This window comes from Notolepis coatsorum (genome assembly GCF_963971535.1).
Source record: "Notolepis coatsorum genome assembly, chromosome: 4".
NCBI lineage: Eukaryota > Metazoa > Chordata > Actinopteri > Aulopiformes > Paralepididae > Notolepis > Notolepis coatsorum.
The window spans coordinates 49,275,214-49,294,461 of NC_140168.1; the positions used below are offsets into that span (position 1 = coordinate 49,275,214).

At 43.7% G+C, this 19,248-nt stretch overlaps 2 protein-coding genes across 2 annotated transcripts; one reads left to right on the forward strand and one right to left on the reverse strand.

Annotated features, from left to right (window-relative positions):
• Positions 1–12,208: 12,208 nt before the first annotated feature.
• Positions 12,209–12,780, forward strand: LOC311226512 (small ribosomal subunit protein eS19-like; the record flags this gene model as incomplete). Its single annotated transcript, XM_084311934.1, has 3 exons — positions 12,209–12,393; positions 12,587–12,641; positions 12,754–12,780. The coding sequence occupies 3 exons, from the start codon at positions 12,209–12,211 to the stop codon at positions 12,778–12,780; spliced, it is 267 nt and encodes an 88-aa protein (XP_084168060.1).
• A 776-nt stretch (positions 12,781–13,556) lies between these two features.
• On the reverse strand, positions 13,557–18,545 carry LOC311226513 (trypsin-3-like; the record flags this gene model as incomplete). Its single annotated transcript, XM_084311935.1, has 5 exons — positions 13,557–13,703; positions 16,949–17,088; positions 17,519–17,772; positions 17,998–18,151; positions 18,506–18,545. The coding sequence occupies 5 exons, from the start codon at positions 18,543–18,545 to the stop codon at positions 13,557–13,559; spliced, it is 735 nt and encodes a 244-aa protein (XP_084168061.1).
• Between the last annotated feature and the right edge of the window lie 703 nt (positions 18,546–19,248).

The following is a 19,248-nucleotide window of genomic DNA, read 5'->3' on the forward strand; positions in this document are numbered from 1 at the left end:
TTGAATGCACAGACTGGAGTGTGTTCCGTGATAACACAGCCAATATTAACGAATACACTGAAACAGTGCTTGACTTTGTCTGTACTCTGGTAGAAGAAACAATCCCCTCTACCACAATTAGAGTTTACCCAAATCAAAAGCCCTGGGTAGATAAATCCATCCGTGAGGCTCTGAAAGTGCGCACCTCAGCCTACAACGCCGGGCTTGTGACAGGCAACATGAATGACCACAAGGTGGCGAGATACAACGTCAGGAGAGCAGTAATAGAGGCAAAACGGCGTTATAGGGATAAAGTTGAACTTCAGTTTGAACAGGCTGACTCTAGAGGTATGTGGCAGGGCCTCAGAACGATGACAGATTACAAAGGCACCTCCCTCAAACTGAACAGTGACATCTCCTTAGCAAATGATCTCAATACCTTCTATGCGAGGTTTGAGGCTGCTGATGGAGATTCAGTGTTCAGGATAACAGAACATGAGGTTAGGAGGACCTTTAAGAAAGTGAATATCAGGAAGGCAGCAGGACCGGACGGCATCCCCGGCCGCGTCCTTAAAGTCTGTGCCGACCAACTGGCCCCGGTATTCACTGACATATTTAACCTGTCCTTAGAACAGGCTGTCATCCCCACCTGTCCCCAAGAAGTCCACCATTATCCCTGTACCCAAAAAATCTACACCCGCTTGCCTCAACGACTACCGCCCTGTAGCTCTCACCTCCATAGCCATGAAGTGCTTTGAGAAGCTAGTGAAGGGCTACATCTGTTCCTCCCTCCCCATCAACCTGGACCCCCTGCAATTTGCATATCGCCCCAACAGGTCCACGGAGGACGCCATAGCCCATGTGCTGCACACAGCAGCATCACACCTGGACAAGAGGCAGGGGAACTATGTGAGAATGCTGTTCATCGACTACAGCTCAGCATTCAATACCATAGTCCCCTCCAAACTCATAGCCAAGCTCAGGGACCTGGGCTTGAACTATGACCTCTGCCAGTGGGTCTTGGACTTCCTGACGGGTAGACCCCAGGTGGTAAGAGCAGGCAACTGCACCTCCTCATCCATCACGCTCAACATAGGGGCCCCCCAGGGCTGTGTTCTGAGTCCCCTCCTCTACTCCCTGTACACACATGACTGTGTGGCACAGCGGAACAACAACACAATCATCAAATTTGCTGATGACACAGTAGTGGTGGGCCTGATCTCTGCCAACGACGAGAGGGCCTGCCTGGAAGAGGTAGAGAATCTGTTGCAGTGGTGTCAGGAGAACTGCCTCTCCCTGAACGTCAGCAAAACAAAAGAGATGATTGTGGACTTCAGGAGGTCGGGGGTCAGAGACTACAGCCCCCTCAGCATCGACGGGGCACCGGTTGAGAGAGTGAACAGTTTCAAGTACCTCGGAGTCCACATATCCGAGGACTTGACATGGACCACACACATTGACAGTGTTGTGAAGAAGGCACGGCAACGCCTCTACTTCCTCAGGCGCCGAAGGAAGTTCCAAGTCAGTCAGAAGATCCTTAAGAACTTCTACTCATGCACAATAGAGAGCATCCTGACTGGCAATATCACCTCCTGGTTTGGGAATAGCACCGCACAAGACCGTAGCAGACTACAGAGAGTGGCCCGTTCAGCCGAACACACAATTGGAGGGGGGCTTCCCACTCTCCAGAACATTTACAACAAGCGGTGCATGGGTAAGGCTAAGAGAATTATCAAAGACTCCAGCCACCCAAACAACTGCCTCTTTGAACTGCTGCGGTCAGGCAAGCGATACCGGAGTCTCATGGCAAGCACAGAAAGACTCAGAAGAAGCTTCTATCCCCAGGCCATCAGGATGCTCAACGAACAATAACACTATGTAACAACCATCAAATGCACTCACAGCACACACATCCACACACAAACAACTCACTGCAGCACCCACTTTACACACTTTAGAACACCTAAACACACTTTATATTGATTGGTAAAGAATTTGCACTACAACCCATACCTCATTACACCTTACTGTAAATTGTACCTAAATTGTACCTCATCCCATTTCTGCTTTGCATTGCACTATATAGTATATTGTATATTAGTATATTGTATAGTATATTGTATGGTAACTCAGTTACTTCTACTCTGCATTGAACATTGTACATATGTACATACTGAACACTTGTGTCCACGTACGTGACTTCTATTTTTTACTTGGTATACTTATTTTATTTTATACTTATCTATTTTTGTCTAGCACAGTCTCTGGAGCGTAACAGAAAGAAGCATTTTGTATAAAAGTATTCTGTACTTCTGTATGACAACTAATAAAGAAACTTGAAAACTTGAATGCCCCTTTTTGTGTTTTGTTAATTTTGTGAGTCACTGTGAGTCAGATTTACACAACTTGCTACAGAAGAGCGACTAAAGTCCATTCAACTAGAATTGCTATCAAATTTAATTATTGGACCAAGCTTATCAAACGTTGCATGAAGCTTGTTGATATCTTATTTAGTTTTCAAGATATTGACCAATGAACTTCAAAAGGGCGTGGCTCAGCACAGAAATAGATCAAAGTCAACAACCGTTGGGCCAATCACCTAAAACTTGTGTAGTGTAGTAAGTACCTGACACATACCCTGGAAGTACAACTATGTTGCGCTACAAATAAAAAAAAATGGCTGTGGCATAACACAAATAAGACTATAAACAAAAAAGTGTTTGTCCAATCATTATGAAACTCACAGGATATGTATCATAACACTATGGAACCACATGTGTAAAACTATTTTGAAATCACCCAATAGGTGGTGCCACCAGTTCCAAATACGTGCATGGGCCTGGTGCATATTTGGCCATAAATCAATGACAGTTTGTCCAAACTAGGGATGGGAATTTTAAGGCATATCAATATGCAATTATTCTATTGAAAAACCTTTGGTTAATTGATATCATAAGCACACCCAACTAGCCTAAATTACCATAATTCTCCAACTTACAAGGTCAGCCCCTCAATCGTGAGTGCCGATGCCTCCCTAGCGAACAAACTCAACTCCTTTTATGTGCGGTTTGGGGCAAGCAGTGGCGATGTTAGCTCACCGGCTAGCGACGTCACTGACGCGCCGGCTGCCGCGGCGGGGGGTGGGTTCCGCGGCAGCCAGCACGTCAGTGATGTTGCTAGCCGATGTGCGGGGGAGAAACACACTCTCTCGGTGACGGAACACAGCGTGAGGAGAGCGTTTATGGCGGTGAACACTAGGAAAGCTGCAGGCCCAGATGGGATAACAGGAAGAATACTTAAGTCCTGTGCTAACCAGCTAGCCCCAGTGTTCACCACTATATTCAACCTATCCCTGGCCGAGTAAGTGGTCCCTGCCTGCTTCAAGGTGTCCACTATAATCCCTGTACCAAAAAACTCCTCCCCAGCAGGCCTAAATGACTACAGACCGGTGGCACTCACCTCTGTGGTCATGAAATGCTTTGAGAGGCTGCTCAAGGATTACATCTGTGCCTCCCTCCCTAGTACCATGGACCCATTGCAGTTTGCATACAGGACAAACAGGTCCACTGACGACACGGTCTCCCAGGTACTGCACGACACCCTTTCTCACCTTGACAGTCAGAAGGGGGGCTATGTGAGATTGCTGTTCATTGACTATAGTTCGGCTTTCAATACCATAGTCCCCAACAGACTGGCTGACAAGTTGATCGATCTGGGTCTGAACCCCACCCTGAGCGCCTGAATCCTGGAATTTCTGACCGACAGGCCCCAGGCGGTCAGGGTGGGTGGACATACCTCCAACTCAATCACCCTGAGCATCGGGTCCCCCCCAGGGCTGTGTTCTCAGCCCCCTGCTGTATTCGCTGTACACACATGACTGTGTGGCCAGGTTCAGCTCCAACTCCATAGTGAATTTTGCGGACGACACGGTGGTGGTGGGTCTGATCTCTGACAACGACGAGAAGGCCTACCGGGAGCAGCGCCTCTACCACCTGAGACAGTTAAGGAAGTTCAGAGTATCGGGGAAGATACTCCAGTCCTTCTACTCAGGAGCTGTAGAGAGCATCTTGACCGGAAACATCACTGCCTGGTATGGGAACAGCACGGCACAGGACAAGAAGGCCCTACAGAGAGTGGTGCGCTCAGCCGAGCGTACCACGGGTATTGCGCTACCTCCCCTGCAGGCTCTATACAACAAGAGGTGCAAATCCAGAGCCTGCAGGATAATGAAAGACCCCCACCACCCCAATAACAGCCTGTTCCAGCTGCTGAGGTCAGGCAGACGCCTGCGAACTCCAGCTACTAGGACGGAGAGGCTTAGGCTAAGCTTCTTCCCCCAGGCCATCAGAGCCTTGAACAATGAACATTGAGAGACACAGAAACTGAACTATCCACACACAAGCACATACACGACACGCACGCTGAGCACGCTCACACACTAGCAGCCACTTTAACACTCATGCCGCACACACGCACACTTATGGCCAGAGGAAAGGCCACTTAAAGTAGTATAACATCAGGAACAGTGTATTGCACTACTAAAGCTACCTAGCATGTCGTATATGCTCTGTAAATACTAATGTACAGATACCGAGATGGCACACCATGTACCTGTTTATTGCACTGTTTTATTGGATTCTATTAATATGTTGTACCACTGTATTTTATTGGATTCTATTATATGTTGTACCACTGTATTGCACATCGTCGCGGGCAAGACCAGCCGCATTTCATTGTATACCTGTATGCCGTGACAATTAAAACTCTTGACTTGACTTGACTTGAGGAGGTTGATGTCCTGGCATGCTGGTGCCGGGATAACAGCCTAGTCCTGAACATTGGTAAGACCAAGGAGCTGATCATGGATTTTAGGAGAATACAGCAGGGGGGACACACGCCACTGTGGATAAATGGGGCTGTCGTGGACAGGGTGAGCAGTTTTAAGTACCTGGGAGTCCACATCACAGAGGACCTGACATGGACAACACACATACTGTAGACACTGTGGTGAAAAAGGCAAATAACATGTCATGTGAACCTCCTAAAACCCACCAACTTTTGCCCATCTAAAGGGGGGCCCGGATCATTCTAGCCGTCCCTGTCTCGTTTCCCTACGTTGGAATTGCAATCGATCAAATATCACCAGGTGGTCTGTGTCTGAACTGGAATTGCATTGGCGTGAATACACGTTTTCCTTTTTTGGTAAGGGCTCCTCCTCCTGCTGGAACAGAAATCGATCACCTCGAAATTCCGTTGCCGCAGTGTATTTACTAGGGATGTCTGATATTATCGGCCTACCGATATTGGCATTAAAATGTAATATCGGTATCGGTTTTCAAAAAAATAAATAAAAGTTATATATTTTTTTCTTTTTACATTTATTTAACCTTTATTTACCCAGGCAAGCAAGTAAGAACAAATTCTTATTTTATTTATTGTGAAAAGTATGCATAATATTGTGTTTTTGGGAGGGGAAACCCTGCATATATCGGTATCGGTTGATATCGGTATCGGAAATTAAGAGTTGGACAATATCGGTATATTGGATATCGGTAAAAAAGACAATATCGAACATCTCTAGTATTTACCATCGAAACGTGTATAGACATATACACTGGTAATCGCGATACGATCACTTGGAATTATTCTTTTTGGAATACCTTCTGGCTAAGGTAAGGTATATTCTATGTCTATTTTACCGAACCTGAAACGTGTTTTTGCTAACAATCACAGTTTTGTGTTTTACCGGACGTAAAACATGTTCGACAAACACAATCCCGGTTTTGAGTTACAGTAAAACGACCCCCCCCCCCCCCCCCCACATGATGATTTTGTGAAGGTACATGGTATATATATAATACCTTTGATTTGGGAGTATTTGGGGTTTCAGGGGATCAACCAGAACGGTTTGGGCTTATTGCACATAACGCGTTTTTATCTCGCAATCTATGGAAAAAGACTGGATTATCTTGGAAATGTGCAATGTTTAGCGTGTAATAAACTACAAACTACAGTGTGTAGAAACAAACTATTTTTTTCCATGTTGGACTACAAGTAGTGTCTGTCAAATGAGTCACACCATTGTCTCTACAGCTATAATACAGAACACACACACAGCTCTGCAAACATCGTGAAACACAGCGAAAATTACCATTTTAAGCTGGCCTTAAAGCGGCAGAGATGGGGACAGCTTATGGCGCTGAAAGTGTTAAGAACCATCCCAAATCGAGAAACATTTGAATTTTGCCTGTGTCAACTACCATCCCAGGACCTTGAATCTGTTTTTTTTTTATTTATTTTTAGCATTTTTACCGCTTTTCTTGGTCACACAGGACCGACAGAGGAGAGGGCGAACGGGAGGAGAGGTGGGGAGGACATGCGACAAATAACGTTGGGTGCTGGGATCGAACCCGGGTCGGCCGCGTAGGTGCGCGAGGCACTATGGTATGCGCCACGAGGGCGCCCCTTAAATCTGTTTTCTAACCATCCTAGACACAATCTTTATTGTCCCCAAGACACCGGGATGCCCTTCATTTCAAGTCCTGCATTCATGACTATACTTCATGACTATACTTACTTGACTATACAATCACTATTTTAAAATATGGTGGCAGCTCAACTTTGGAAGGGGAACAATTGCAGCTAGTATCAATACAACACAACAGATGCAACACCCCGGACTGATTGTCGTGAGACACAATATTGGTACACTGGGGCAACGGCATGAGGCCTAATCTTTTGAAACATGGTGTGGTATTGTTTGTTACGTCAACAAAATTACGCCAAAGCACTTAGAAATACTACATTGACTATGAAAGTGGAGATGCTCGTCCTTCTCAAGTGTTCACTGCAGTGCACTCACATTTGGGGCACGTATGGGGCAGGCAGCAGCTCCATGTACCACCCCACTGTCTCACAAGCATTCCACTCCAAACACCAACATTGACATTTAACAAGCCTGGGGGTGTGATTCAGAAAACCTGAATGGTGTTTTTATTCAATTATATGTTGTCTATTTTCCCCGTTTTAAAAACACATATGAATGTGAACCACTCTCTTATAGCAGCAGCATCTATTCTTTATGGAATCCATAGAGGATGAGGCATGGTACAGGTAAATGGGGGTGGGGATGTGTGCAGAGAGGGAGGGAGGAGAGGGACGGCGGGTTACAGGGGGTGGAGGGAGGCATGTGCTGAATTCCCTGTCACCTTGGTTAAGAGGCTGTCTCCCTCCCCACCGCTCAAGCTTAACCACATTTCTGCCAGGGAGAAACGTGTCATTTAAAAAAAAATCCCAGCTAATACAGACTCATTCTGTTCCCAAGGACACCGTGCACCTGGAGGGGAAAATATACTGTGACATAGTAGACCTGACTGTTAGACAAACAAAAAGTAATGTTTGCTACAATATTCTGCCATAACTTAGGGACAAAATATCCTATTGTGATTGCTGTTTTGCCAGTTTCTTAACTCTTTAATTGCCAGACCCGAGATATCTCGGGTTAACTCGTCAAGCGTTGGACGCCAGACCCGAGATATCTCTGGTTTTGGTCTTTTTTTCTTTTATTGGCTATTTGTATTCATTATTCATCCACTGACATTGGTGTTGCCATAGGAAAGGATTTTGAGATCGCCAAAGTGCAATACCGGCCGCATCCTGCCAGATGGCAGTGTCGCCCACCCTTTGAAACCTTATATCTAACTCTGTGTTACATTCAAATGTCTCCGGGCGCTATATTTAGATGGAGTTGAGTAAGTCGCTTCATCCGACCACTTCGAAACGCATCTGGCACACTCGATCCATAAGTTGTGCCAAATTATGTCCGGGACCAGATGGACACCAATACTGGAAATCGCAATCAGACAATTGGAATATTTTTTTTGGAATACCCCCGACCACAGGTAAGGACTATCTGACATACATTTTTGCTTGATCCAACAATGTTTTCATATCCATCCAGCTGATCGGCTTCTGTAGTGTTCAACACCAATGCTGTTACTGGCCATCAAAGCATAAAAAAACTACTGTGCGTGCACAGGTCCTACGCACACTCCATGTTGATAAATACCAATGTTCTTACCGTCTATGCTTGTGCATGATTGTAAGCATTTGCATACTGAACCGCCCTTAATTAACTATCATATGGTCATGAAACACCCCCATGGAATGTAGAATAATGGACTAAGAGGACTTGAAACTTCACTGAGAGCGAGTCCTCCGTGATCAATCTCGCTCTCAGTGAAGTTTCAACGGAGGTCATCTATCTAACCAACAACAAATTGAAACTAGAAAGCATTCTTACTTGGAAACATGACACATAAAATAATAGTATTTCGCTTTTTATTTTAAACAATATTTAATCGCGTTTGGAGGTGGGTGTTCTGCGTCTGGTTCGTTCAAATTGATAAGTCCCACACTTTGCTTAGAAATGATCGTACGCACGGTTTACGCACATATCTGTGCGTACGCACCATTGAAAAATGAGGGCCCTGGCACGTTAGCTACAAGGCCAAGACTAATAGCTGGCACTGAATGAGTAAGGCCTTGGTTAGTAGGACAGGACCATTTTTTAAAATGCTTTCAGTAGTTCTAGAGTATCTCCCATTTGACTTGATGACCTCCACAGATGTCCTCATATCATAAAGAATTTATAGGCCCATGGGAGGCTAGTCTGACAGACTACTTCACCCATGTGTCAAACTGCATTAAAAACTGCCAGTATTGCAGCCTTTGAGATTTAGATTTAGCATAGTTTCAAATTGTGAAATCAGATTTGATATAGAGTAGACTATATTCACAGCTCTATAGTAGCAGGCAAAACCTTCAGTCTCTATTTCCCGTTTTTCCTCATTCTCCTACTTTCTTTTTTGTTCACACGCTGCTTTTATTTCGGATGGTGAGTGATATGGCCTGACTGATTGGGATCAGGTGAATGCAAGGGCTTACCCGTTCTCCTTTGGTGACTGACTGCCAAGGTGCTTCCTCCTTGACTGGAGCCACTGCACCATAGTTCATGAGAGGGACTGGGGTCTAGATTCTAGAAACAAGGAGACAAGTTTGGAACTAACTGCCACAGCCCTGCCCTCTGCTGGCAGTCGACATGAATCTCTCTCTCTCTCTCTCTCTCTCTCTCTCTCTCTCTCACACACACACACACACACACACGCGCGCACACGCGCGCACACACACACACACACACTCACACACACACTGAGTTGCTCATTTTCATTAGCGTCATCATAACACTCAACCAGAGACGAGCCATTGATTGATTGATTGATTGAAAAGTTTATTAACAGATTGCAGAATGGGTACAGTACAGTACAGCTCAATACATACAATTGTTAAGGGGATGCAGACCAGAGAAAGACTTTCGACTTGTTTACATCAGGGTCCCCCATTTTCAATTCATCATAACATATATGACATACATGACATACAGATAGACAGTACTGCTACATCTATACATTTATGACATATCAGATTTGCAAATACAGTACTGTTTGTGATACAAAAGTGTCCAGAAAAGGAGTGTATATACATTTGGCATAGAAACTGTACATTGGAGGAGGTTGGTTGGGTGGGGTGGGGTTGGGTGGGTTGGGTGAGGGCTGTACATTGGAGGTGGGGGGGGGGGGGGGGGGGGGGGGGGGAAGGGGACACACACACATTTTACACTGTACATTGGAATATTGACAAAGCCTTACTTGGTCATTTACTGTACAACTAGGTTAGGACATTTGTAGGGGCCAGTTTCGAATTGCAGTCTCACGTAGGTGTTTTTTGAGAGTGTTTTTGAAGGTGGGTAGTGATTCACATTCCTTTACAGCTTTAGGCAGGGCGTTCCACATTGATGTGGCATAATTGCGAAACGTGTTTAGTCCCTTGTTTGATCCGAATCTGGGTTTTACATGATTTGTGGAGCTCCCTCTGGTATTGTGATCGTGGTATTCACTGACCTTTGGGAAGTATTTTGACATGTACATGGGTACCTTGGTCGCGTAGTGTATCTTGTAGACCAGGCCCATTGCAAGTTGCTGTACTCTGTCGTCTACTCTAAGCCATCCTAGGTTGTCAAAGTGGGCAGGGGTGAGGTGGGTTCTAGGAGTCAGGTCAAGTAGTAGTCTGACTAGCTTGTTTTGAGATGTTTGTAATTTGTTTTTTAGTGCCTTTGAGGTGCTTTGGTACCATGAGGTGCAAGCATAGTCGTAGTACCCTTGAATGAGTGCTCCTGCTAGAGTCCTCAGGGTATTCTTGTTTACCAGAGCGGAGATCCGGTACAAGAATCGCGTTCGCTGGTTGACTTTTTTTATTACATTGGATGCCATCTTGTCACAGGAAAGATTAGCCTCTAGGATGGAACCCAGGTAGGTAATTTCATCTTTCCTTGTGATAATATTGTCACCCACTGTAACCGAGAAGCCGTCGGTCTTGCTGAGTTTGTTATTTGAACCGAAGAGAATGGACTCTGTTTTGCCCATGTGTAATGATAGTTTGTTGTCGGCGAGCCATATGCAGATTTTGCCTAGTTCCGAGCTGAGGGCTTTTTCAACCTGTAACTTGTTCTTGTCAGAGACCAGCAGGGCTGAGTCGTCCGCAAACAGGAACAAGTTGCAGTCACAAGCTGACGACATGTCATTTGCATAAATTAGGAATAGTAGCGGTCCTAGTATGCTTCCTTGTGGAACACCACAGCTCACTGTGAGGGGGGGGGGATAGTGTACCGTTTACTTCCACCATCTGTTCCCTCCCCTCCAGGTAGGATTGTATCCAGCTCACTGATAAAGTATCAAAACCAATTGCTTTTAGCTTGTCAATCAGAATGGTGTGATTGACAGTGTCGAAGGCCTTCTGTAGGTCCAGCATGACCATGCCGCAGTATTTGCAGTATGGTGTGATGGGAGAATTATAGTTTATGTATTTTGCGCATAATCACCAGAACTATGAAAGAGGATGCTGATGATAGCCAGGCTGTAAGCATCCTCTCCAAACGAGGGCAGCCTCCCTTCTGCATTAGCAGCAGGCTTCCTCGGCCACCGCAGTATCGTATTCAGCTCAATAAACTCCATGTACGCCTGGCTGCAGACCTCACGGGGCGACTACAGGCCAGGGTTTAATACTATTTACTATTTACAACAATAAAACTCTGTTTCGGATGTTTGTTATTTATCAAATATCATGATCGACCGCTGTACCCACTTGACCCACTATGACCAAATATGTTTACACATTTGCACAAGTTGTCTAATGTTAACTAACGTTAGCCTATAAACATCACTGAACACTTGCAGTCAGTGCAATTTCGGCTCACAAACTAAATAATAATTCTGATTTATAATTTGTTTTAACTCACCTGGGTTTCAACGGTGAAATATGTCAATTAGCAGGAGTTCATCAGGGCACTATCTATCTACCTTCCTCAAAAAGTAAGCGAACGCTTCCACGTGCCTTTCGCGTCAGTCGTAGGTGCTAGAGTGATTATGCATGCAAATTGGGGTGGGGTCAGTGGTTGAGAGGTGGTCGTTTTCATATAACTAAAAACTGTTTTGTGTAACTTTTATTTATCTTCAATATCTTCTGAAAATATTCAACATGTATCATACTGAATAATGATCTCTAATACGAGATGTAACTCCTTCAAACCTGATATGATACTGCATAATAATGAGCTGATACTACTATCAACTTGCATGGATTATTCATTTGATTCATTGCATTTACTAATAATTCGTTTTGGCAATCTGAAGGTCCCAGAATGGGTTGACACAGTGAAGCTTGCCAAACACAATTACTGGATGTTGTTGTGATGATAACTGGAGTAGGTGGGTGTGACTTTTTTTCAGTAACACAAAAACATATTTTTTTCTTACCTCAGGGATTTGTTTGTTAGTGTTGCCTAAAGCTTCTCAAATGATGTCTTTATAAACCAAATGTATTTAGTTGGCATTTTTGCGAAACCATTGAGTCTTTCCAAGTATTTAAGGAGGACAGATGCTTTAAATAACACAACAATTACAATTGTATGACATGAGGGTGTTCCCTTAGCTGCAAGATACCGTAAGTATGTTTTATGCCGCTGAGCGCTGACTTTATTTTAAGCAACATCTAAATGCCATTATTATTGGCATTGAACTTAAAAAGCTTAAGCTAAGTGGTTATATGCAACCAGTCACTGGTTTACTTTGTACATGCCTTTCTTATGAATCAAGTTTTGTAACTGTATGGGTCAATGGCAGCATCCACTGCTTGCCACCTGTACCCGCGGGGAGGAGTGGGCGTGGGCTCCATGATCTACGGCAGTCACCAGAGGAATGGTGTCTGTCCCTCCCTCTTTAGCGTGGGCTCCAGGAATGTGGCACCGAAAGTTCTCCAGGCCCTGAAGGCCCTTAAGATGGTGGAACGAGACCCCAACGGGTGAGGGGGGGTGGTGACAGAATATCATGGTTATTTGAGATATCGGAATGAAAAGGTAAATGGGTCGTGGTGAAAATTATTACCGTTAGCAGTTTGTTTCTGTACCTTTTACTCACTAACATAATGTTAGTTTTAAGGAAGACCATAGCTCACATGGTGAATGTTGTACTAAATGTTGTACCGGTACTCACAGAGGACAGAGACTCACCCCTCAAGGCCAAAAGGATCTGGATAGGATTGCCAGTCAGGTGGGTTGTTGTTGGATCTGAATCAGCATGCCTCTCTCCGGTTGACATGAGTTACCGGTAAGTGTCCCTTTTGTTCACTAAAAGATGTCTGTTCTTTCTCCTCTGTGTTCAGGTCGCCTCGGCAAACAAGAAGCAGTGACCTTTATAAGTCAGACGTGAAAAGAGAAGCATGTCTTCCCTCGCCTGCTCTGAATGCATGTTCTCATACTCAGAACCATTTGAGGAGGTCATTCACTGAACACAGTCAGCTGGATTGCTGTTATGGCGTCTTGATTATGATGCTCAAGTCTGTATGGCTCTCTGACACCTTTATAACCTACAGCTGAGAAAAAAATATTCTGTAGAGATTCAAGTCTACTTATAGAGTTCCAGTTCAATAAAGCGCTATACTACACACAGTTATGCGAGGTATAGTAGCTTTTGAGGTTTGTCTGTTCAGTTCATGCCCTTGGATTTCGTATGTATTCTTTGTATGTGAACATAAAGCCATATGAAGCTATGAGTGCAGTAGTTACACAAGATGGTTGTCAGCGGAAAAAGAAGACGTAATTTTAACAGCTGTAATACTGTGGCTCATTATAAACGATATACTCTATACTGTATATAGTTCATTTGCATTTTTCATTGAGTGAAAAGAGGTCACATGTGTACAGGTAGGCAAATGAAAACCAGAAGAACACAGTTTGAGGGAGATAATATCGGTTTATTCCATTTCTCAATACCTCCTTCAGTTAAGAGTTGTTTGGGAGTTGTTGTGTCCAAACATGTTATTAACGATCTCTGTATACACATCACTGAAGAGGGAGTCTAATGAACTGTTGTGTGGTGTGTAAGTATATGGCTGAGTACAGGTATGTGTGCCTAATACCACACATGTATGTATGTGTGAGTGGTGTGGGTGTAACGTGTGCATGTTTAGTTTTGCATGACGCTGCTGATCCAGCTGGTGTAGCTGCACACGCGGGTGTAGACGCTGGGGTGTCCCGGCATGGCACAGTTGAAACCCCAGGACACCACACCCTGCAGGACGCCGTTACACACCAGTGGGCCGCCAGAGTCACCCTGGGAATACAAAGTAAGTAACCATTATTTATAAAGCACCTTACGGTACAATTTGTGTAACAAACATTACAATAAACATTTTAAAATTTAGAGAGAAAAAAGAGCAACTGCACAGTAAGACAGACACTTTAACAATAATAGACAAATAGTTAATAACAGAGTGAGAAAATGCTGGTGAGCAAATCCAGAGACCTTTCAAAGGGAGACTAACCAAGTTGTTCCCACTTGAGACATGAGCTATACACAAGCCCCCCACATTCTCACGAGTGCCAACTTTCTATTTGGATTTCCTAGTAATTGGTGAGTGTGCAACTAATTCTAACACTGCCCCTAATCCTAACTTTAACCATAACCATAACCTTAAACTAATTTCTGCCTATGTAAAAGTATCCACTTAGGAGACAGGAACTGTTCCATTTTCATCCCATTGGCACAGCTTTTAAAGTGTTATCTTCCTCTATTAGAGCGTATTTGGTAAATCACAGATAGAGGGAGACTTAACAGGGTTTAGGACTGGAATGACTGTTGTTCATTTTTATTAAATTTTTTTAATCTTTTCCCCCCTCTTTTTTCTTCCGTTTTTCTCCCATCCCAATGTTAGTCGTTATGCCAATTCCCAATCCCCTTCCTGTTCGCTGCGCACCTACCCCCTACGGTCGGTCTGGGAGAGTGGAGGCTATCACATGCTTCCTCCGACACATGTGTAGCCAATCAACCGCTTCTTTTCACCTGGCAGCGCGGACTCTCACTGAGAGGGTGTAACGTGTGGAAGGATCACACTACCCCCCTTAGATTCTTTCCTCGCTGAGCAGGCGCTCCGACCGAACTGTAGGAGTCGCTGTTTACAACGACCAGGACCCACCCACCAGCTTTCCCACCCCTAACACTGCCAATTGTGTTAGTATGAACGACCAGCCAAGCTGGTAGCAATGCCGAGAGCTGGGCTCGAACCCAGCATCTCCTGCACTTGTGGCGAGCGCCTTGCCCACTGCGCCACTTAGCCGCCCCGACTGTTGTTCATTTTGTTCTTGTTGTCCTGCACAAGAAAATATGCCCAGCCCATATGGATTTATACCATAGGACGCCAGTATTATGCATAACCATTCGCAGCAGCATATTACCACAAAAACATTGCATTGTTAAACAAAAACGTTTTTCTTGCTTTCTACTCCAAATCTTAGAAATAACAAGCATGACATTTATAATAAGCTGCAACCAGTTTGGCTGCAGGAAATCCCTCATTTCTACGGCTTCTTGCTGCCTGGATATGTGCTTTAATCTGTGCACTATATCCATTACACACAGACCAACACCCACTCCCCCACTAGCAGCAAATGTTGCTACAGTAAGAGCCCATTCCCCTACCCCCCCTGCTGCAACTGTGGTCCAGGAAATAACTTTTTCTCCCTCCCTCCCTCCAAATCGCACAGACGCACTTGTGCTGAGCTGCAGCAGACATATGCATAGGATGCGCCGTCTCAATGACCTACTGTAGTCGGGCATGTTATCAACAAATGTGCATGCTTGTGTGGAATTTATGTGTTCCATTATTACTGTCAATGTAATGATTGTGGAATATTTGTATAATGAGGCTTTGGCTGTATGTGTATTGTCACCGAATTTCCCCAAGGGGATCAATAAAGTTCATCCTTATCCTTATCCTTATTATCTTGCTATTATCTAGTGGAAAATACCAGTGTTGTAGACTAAGGATAGCTGGACATGTGTACAAAGTGTTGTAGACGTACAGTGTACAAGTAATGGCTTTTAAAAGCTGTACATTTTGACCATTTGGCCAACTGCTGTGAAATGTGTTGTGACTCACAACACATTTCACAGCAGTTGGCCAAATGGTCAAAATGGAATTGTGAGGCATCAGTCATTGTGGCAAATTCCATGTCTCTATCAAGTGATTTTTGCAGATAGCACAATGTGGCTGAATGACACAATGACACAAACCTTACACACACCTCTTCCCATCATGAAAGAAACATGTGTGTGAAGTTGACTGAAAATCAAGACAAAGCAGTCTTAAAATAAAACTTCACCTCCTGTACTTGTTACTTGTTGTTTGCACACTGATATTTACCATTGTGGCAAATTGCACGTCTCTGTCATGTACTATATCTCTAACTTGTTCTATGTCGTGGTGGCAAACTAATTATTATTTAATTTATTTTGGGACGGACCGACTTATACTTGCTGTTTGGTTGCAAAATGTGCCATTCTGTAATAGTGGATGAACTCTATTATGCAATAGCAGGGGTGTAAAGTACTTGAGTAATTGTACTTCGTTACAATACTTTTTTTTTTTTTTTTAACCTTTATTTACCCAGGGTAGGTTCGCTGAGCACAGATGCTCTTTTTCAGGAACGCCCTGCTTCACATTCACACAGTTCCATTCACACCTGGGAGCTGCCCAGTACAACCACAGTTGACACCATTGGCCACTGAGCAACTCCACTGGAGCAGTTGGGGGTTAAGTGCCTTGCTCAAGGGCACTTCAGCGGTTGGTGTGACTTAAGTACTGTTTTTGGGGATTTGTACTTTACTCAAGTATTATTAGGTTTGTATACTTGTACTTTTACTCAATTACATTTCAGAGAAAAAAATATATACTTTTTACTCTTTACATTTAAAATGCAGACCTACAAAGTACAAATCTTGCAGGTCCAACTATTTTAATTAGTATATTTGTTTCTCTGGCCGAACTAACGTTAACGATATTAATCCTGCGGCCGCACTTTATCCCCATCAATGGAAAATGAACCCGCCCATATACCCATGCTGATTGGTCCTTGTGCAAGACTAGAAAGCGGGGATCTTTGATTAAACACCTGCTATCAGAAGAATAGACAGTCAGAAAAAAAGTTTTTACTTTTACTTTTTAGTACTTTTTAAAGTACATTTAAAAGCAGAAACTTTTTTACTTTTACTCAAGTGTGTTTTTAGCCAGATACTCTGACTTTTACTTGAGTATGATTTTGAGACTGTACCCATACTTTCACTTAAGTATAATTTCTGGGTACTTTTTACACCCCTGTGCAATAGTAAGAGAATGAGATAATAGTGATAGCCATACAGTGTGAAAGAAAGCAAATATGTCCAGAAGGAGTACAGTACATGTGACAGACTGTTCACTACTCAGCTCCTTATAATTGTTGATTATATGAGAAGGTCAGTGTTGATGGAATAGACAACCTGACCACCCAACCCCGTTTTCTCCATGGTTTAGTCCAGCTCACCTGGCAGCTGCTGGCTCCTCCACTCATGAATCCGGAGCAGAGCATACCATTCTCATTGAACAGGTGTTGGTAGGCACTCTTGCAGATTCTGTCATCGATGATGGGCTGCCTCAGGCACTGCAGCCTGTCAGGGTAGTTTTCTGAGGAGAGGGAATGAACCAATATGCAAGTGTTAGACAGTGAACTAAGTCATGCTTCACAGTACCCCGCCAATAGCTTATGATGCACCATCAATTAAGATAATTTGTCATTCTAAGCCATATGATGTAGGATACCGCGTTAGTATTGATACAAAAAAATAACTATGAGACCCTTACAATACAACTAACCTCTACCTCTGCAAATGGCACCCAGGTCCATTGGCATAAGAGTGTGCGGTAGAATGTGAAACCTTACTGGTAAAAAAAAAAGGATTGAAGTCTCCTTCATCAGATATGCTGCCAGAGCACATGGTAGCATGTACAGTATGTGAAAGAGACTGGAGACAGACGGGACACCTCAGCTCTTCCTTCCCTCTCCTTCTTTCCTCTCATAAGCTGCGGCCCCTGTGAGACACCTTTCCTAACTCACGGCTGTTGTCGGATGTGTTTCCCCATCCAGACACCAAGCAGGGCTCATCGGCCACGGGGCAGCGGGAGGGCAGGGCCACGGTCTGGACGTAGCTGTTGATGGTGGCGGGGTTGTTCAGCTTGATCAGCATGATGTCGTTTTCCAGGGTCTGGCTGTTGTAGTTGGGATGCATGATCACATTGGCAGCACCAATCCACTGCTCGGTGCCATCGTTCTCAAAGATGTCGTGCTCACCCAGACGGACCTGGAGATCACTGGAGTCGGGCGGAGGGTGGGGGATGGGTTGAAGTTCAAGTTAGACATATTCAGTGTTAGTCTGTGCTTATTGCCAGTACCCTATTAAGTATTCTCATATTAATTAATTAGTATTACACTTACTCTACCTGCATTATGACCTCATTCTGTGTGTAGGTGATGATCACACATTTTATTGAGTTTTTACCAGGTATCTTAATTAAAACGCTATGATTTGTACTTACTTATAGCAGTGAGCAGCAGACACTACCCACAGGCTAGAGATGAGAGACCCACCACAGAAGTGGTAGCCAGCATTCAGAGACACCTGGTAGGGGACAGAGTTTCTAGGGCACTCATACCCTCCAACAACCTTCTCATCCTCGACAGGAGCAGAGACTGAAATAGTTGTGTGTCAAAGTTCAGCACAAGTGCAAAAGTTGAAAATACTCAAGTCTCTCAAAGGAATAAATGGAAAAATGGCTCTACAAAGATTACAGTTTATATTTGACTCTTATAGGTGTACAATTGAAACTTTTGACCCAAATACACACAAGCTGGTGTAAATATACACTGTGATTTAATCAAATTGTTACCTAGTACATACAACATTGTTCAACAAAGGTGTACAGATTAGCAAATCGATATTTCGTTCATGTACATCCATAGAACAGGTGCAGAGGATGAAAAACTACAAGCTTTGAGAATTCTAAATAAAAAATAAAAAAATTCACATTGGTCAGGTTGTCTTACATGCTGCTCCGAGCAAAGCCAGGAAAATCAGGGATTTCATGATGCAGAATGTCAGAGTGGATCAAACCCTGAATATATACTAGTCCTACCTTTCACTTAACCCCACCTATACTCAAGGTCTCTTAAACGCCATATCTAAGGATGGGAAAGAGACATATGTCGCCTATAACAAAACAAATCAGTCACCTATAACAGAACAGGAACAGATACAGTACATACATGAGGTAATGGATGTGTGAGTTTGACATACCTTTTACATTTATTTTTGTGGGATAACGTTAGGATATAACAGCTTTATCTTGGTCCTTTATCACTGGTTTGTTGAACATGAAGTTGACACATGAGAGATAGCATGTCCTGACAGCCATATTATTCCTGGGAAAAGTGACAGTTGAAAAGATGTGGTTTCAGCTATAATGCATGGTAGTACATGAAGTGAACCTCAGTTTAGCTCAAACGGTATCATGTTAATTATATTAACTAATTATTAATGTCACTCCTAATAGATTAACTAAGTAATAATAGTTTCATCAACACTTCAAGTATAACACATGGGGGATTTGCAATTTTCTTTGCATGTCAATTCAAATTCAAATGCAAATGCAAAAAAAATAAGGTATTTCCTGTGTACAATTTCACCAGGTTTTACTATTTGTTTGTACATAGTAGGTTCTCAGGATGTGCTTGATAGTGTTACAGCCTACACACAGGTGTCACAACTAATCTAGTGTTCTAGTGTTCGC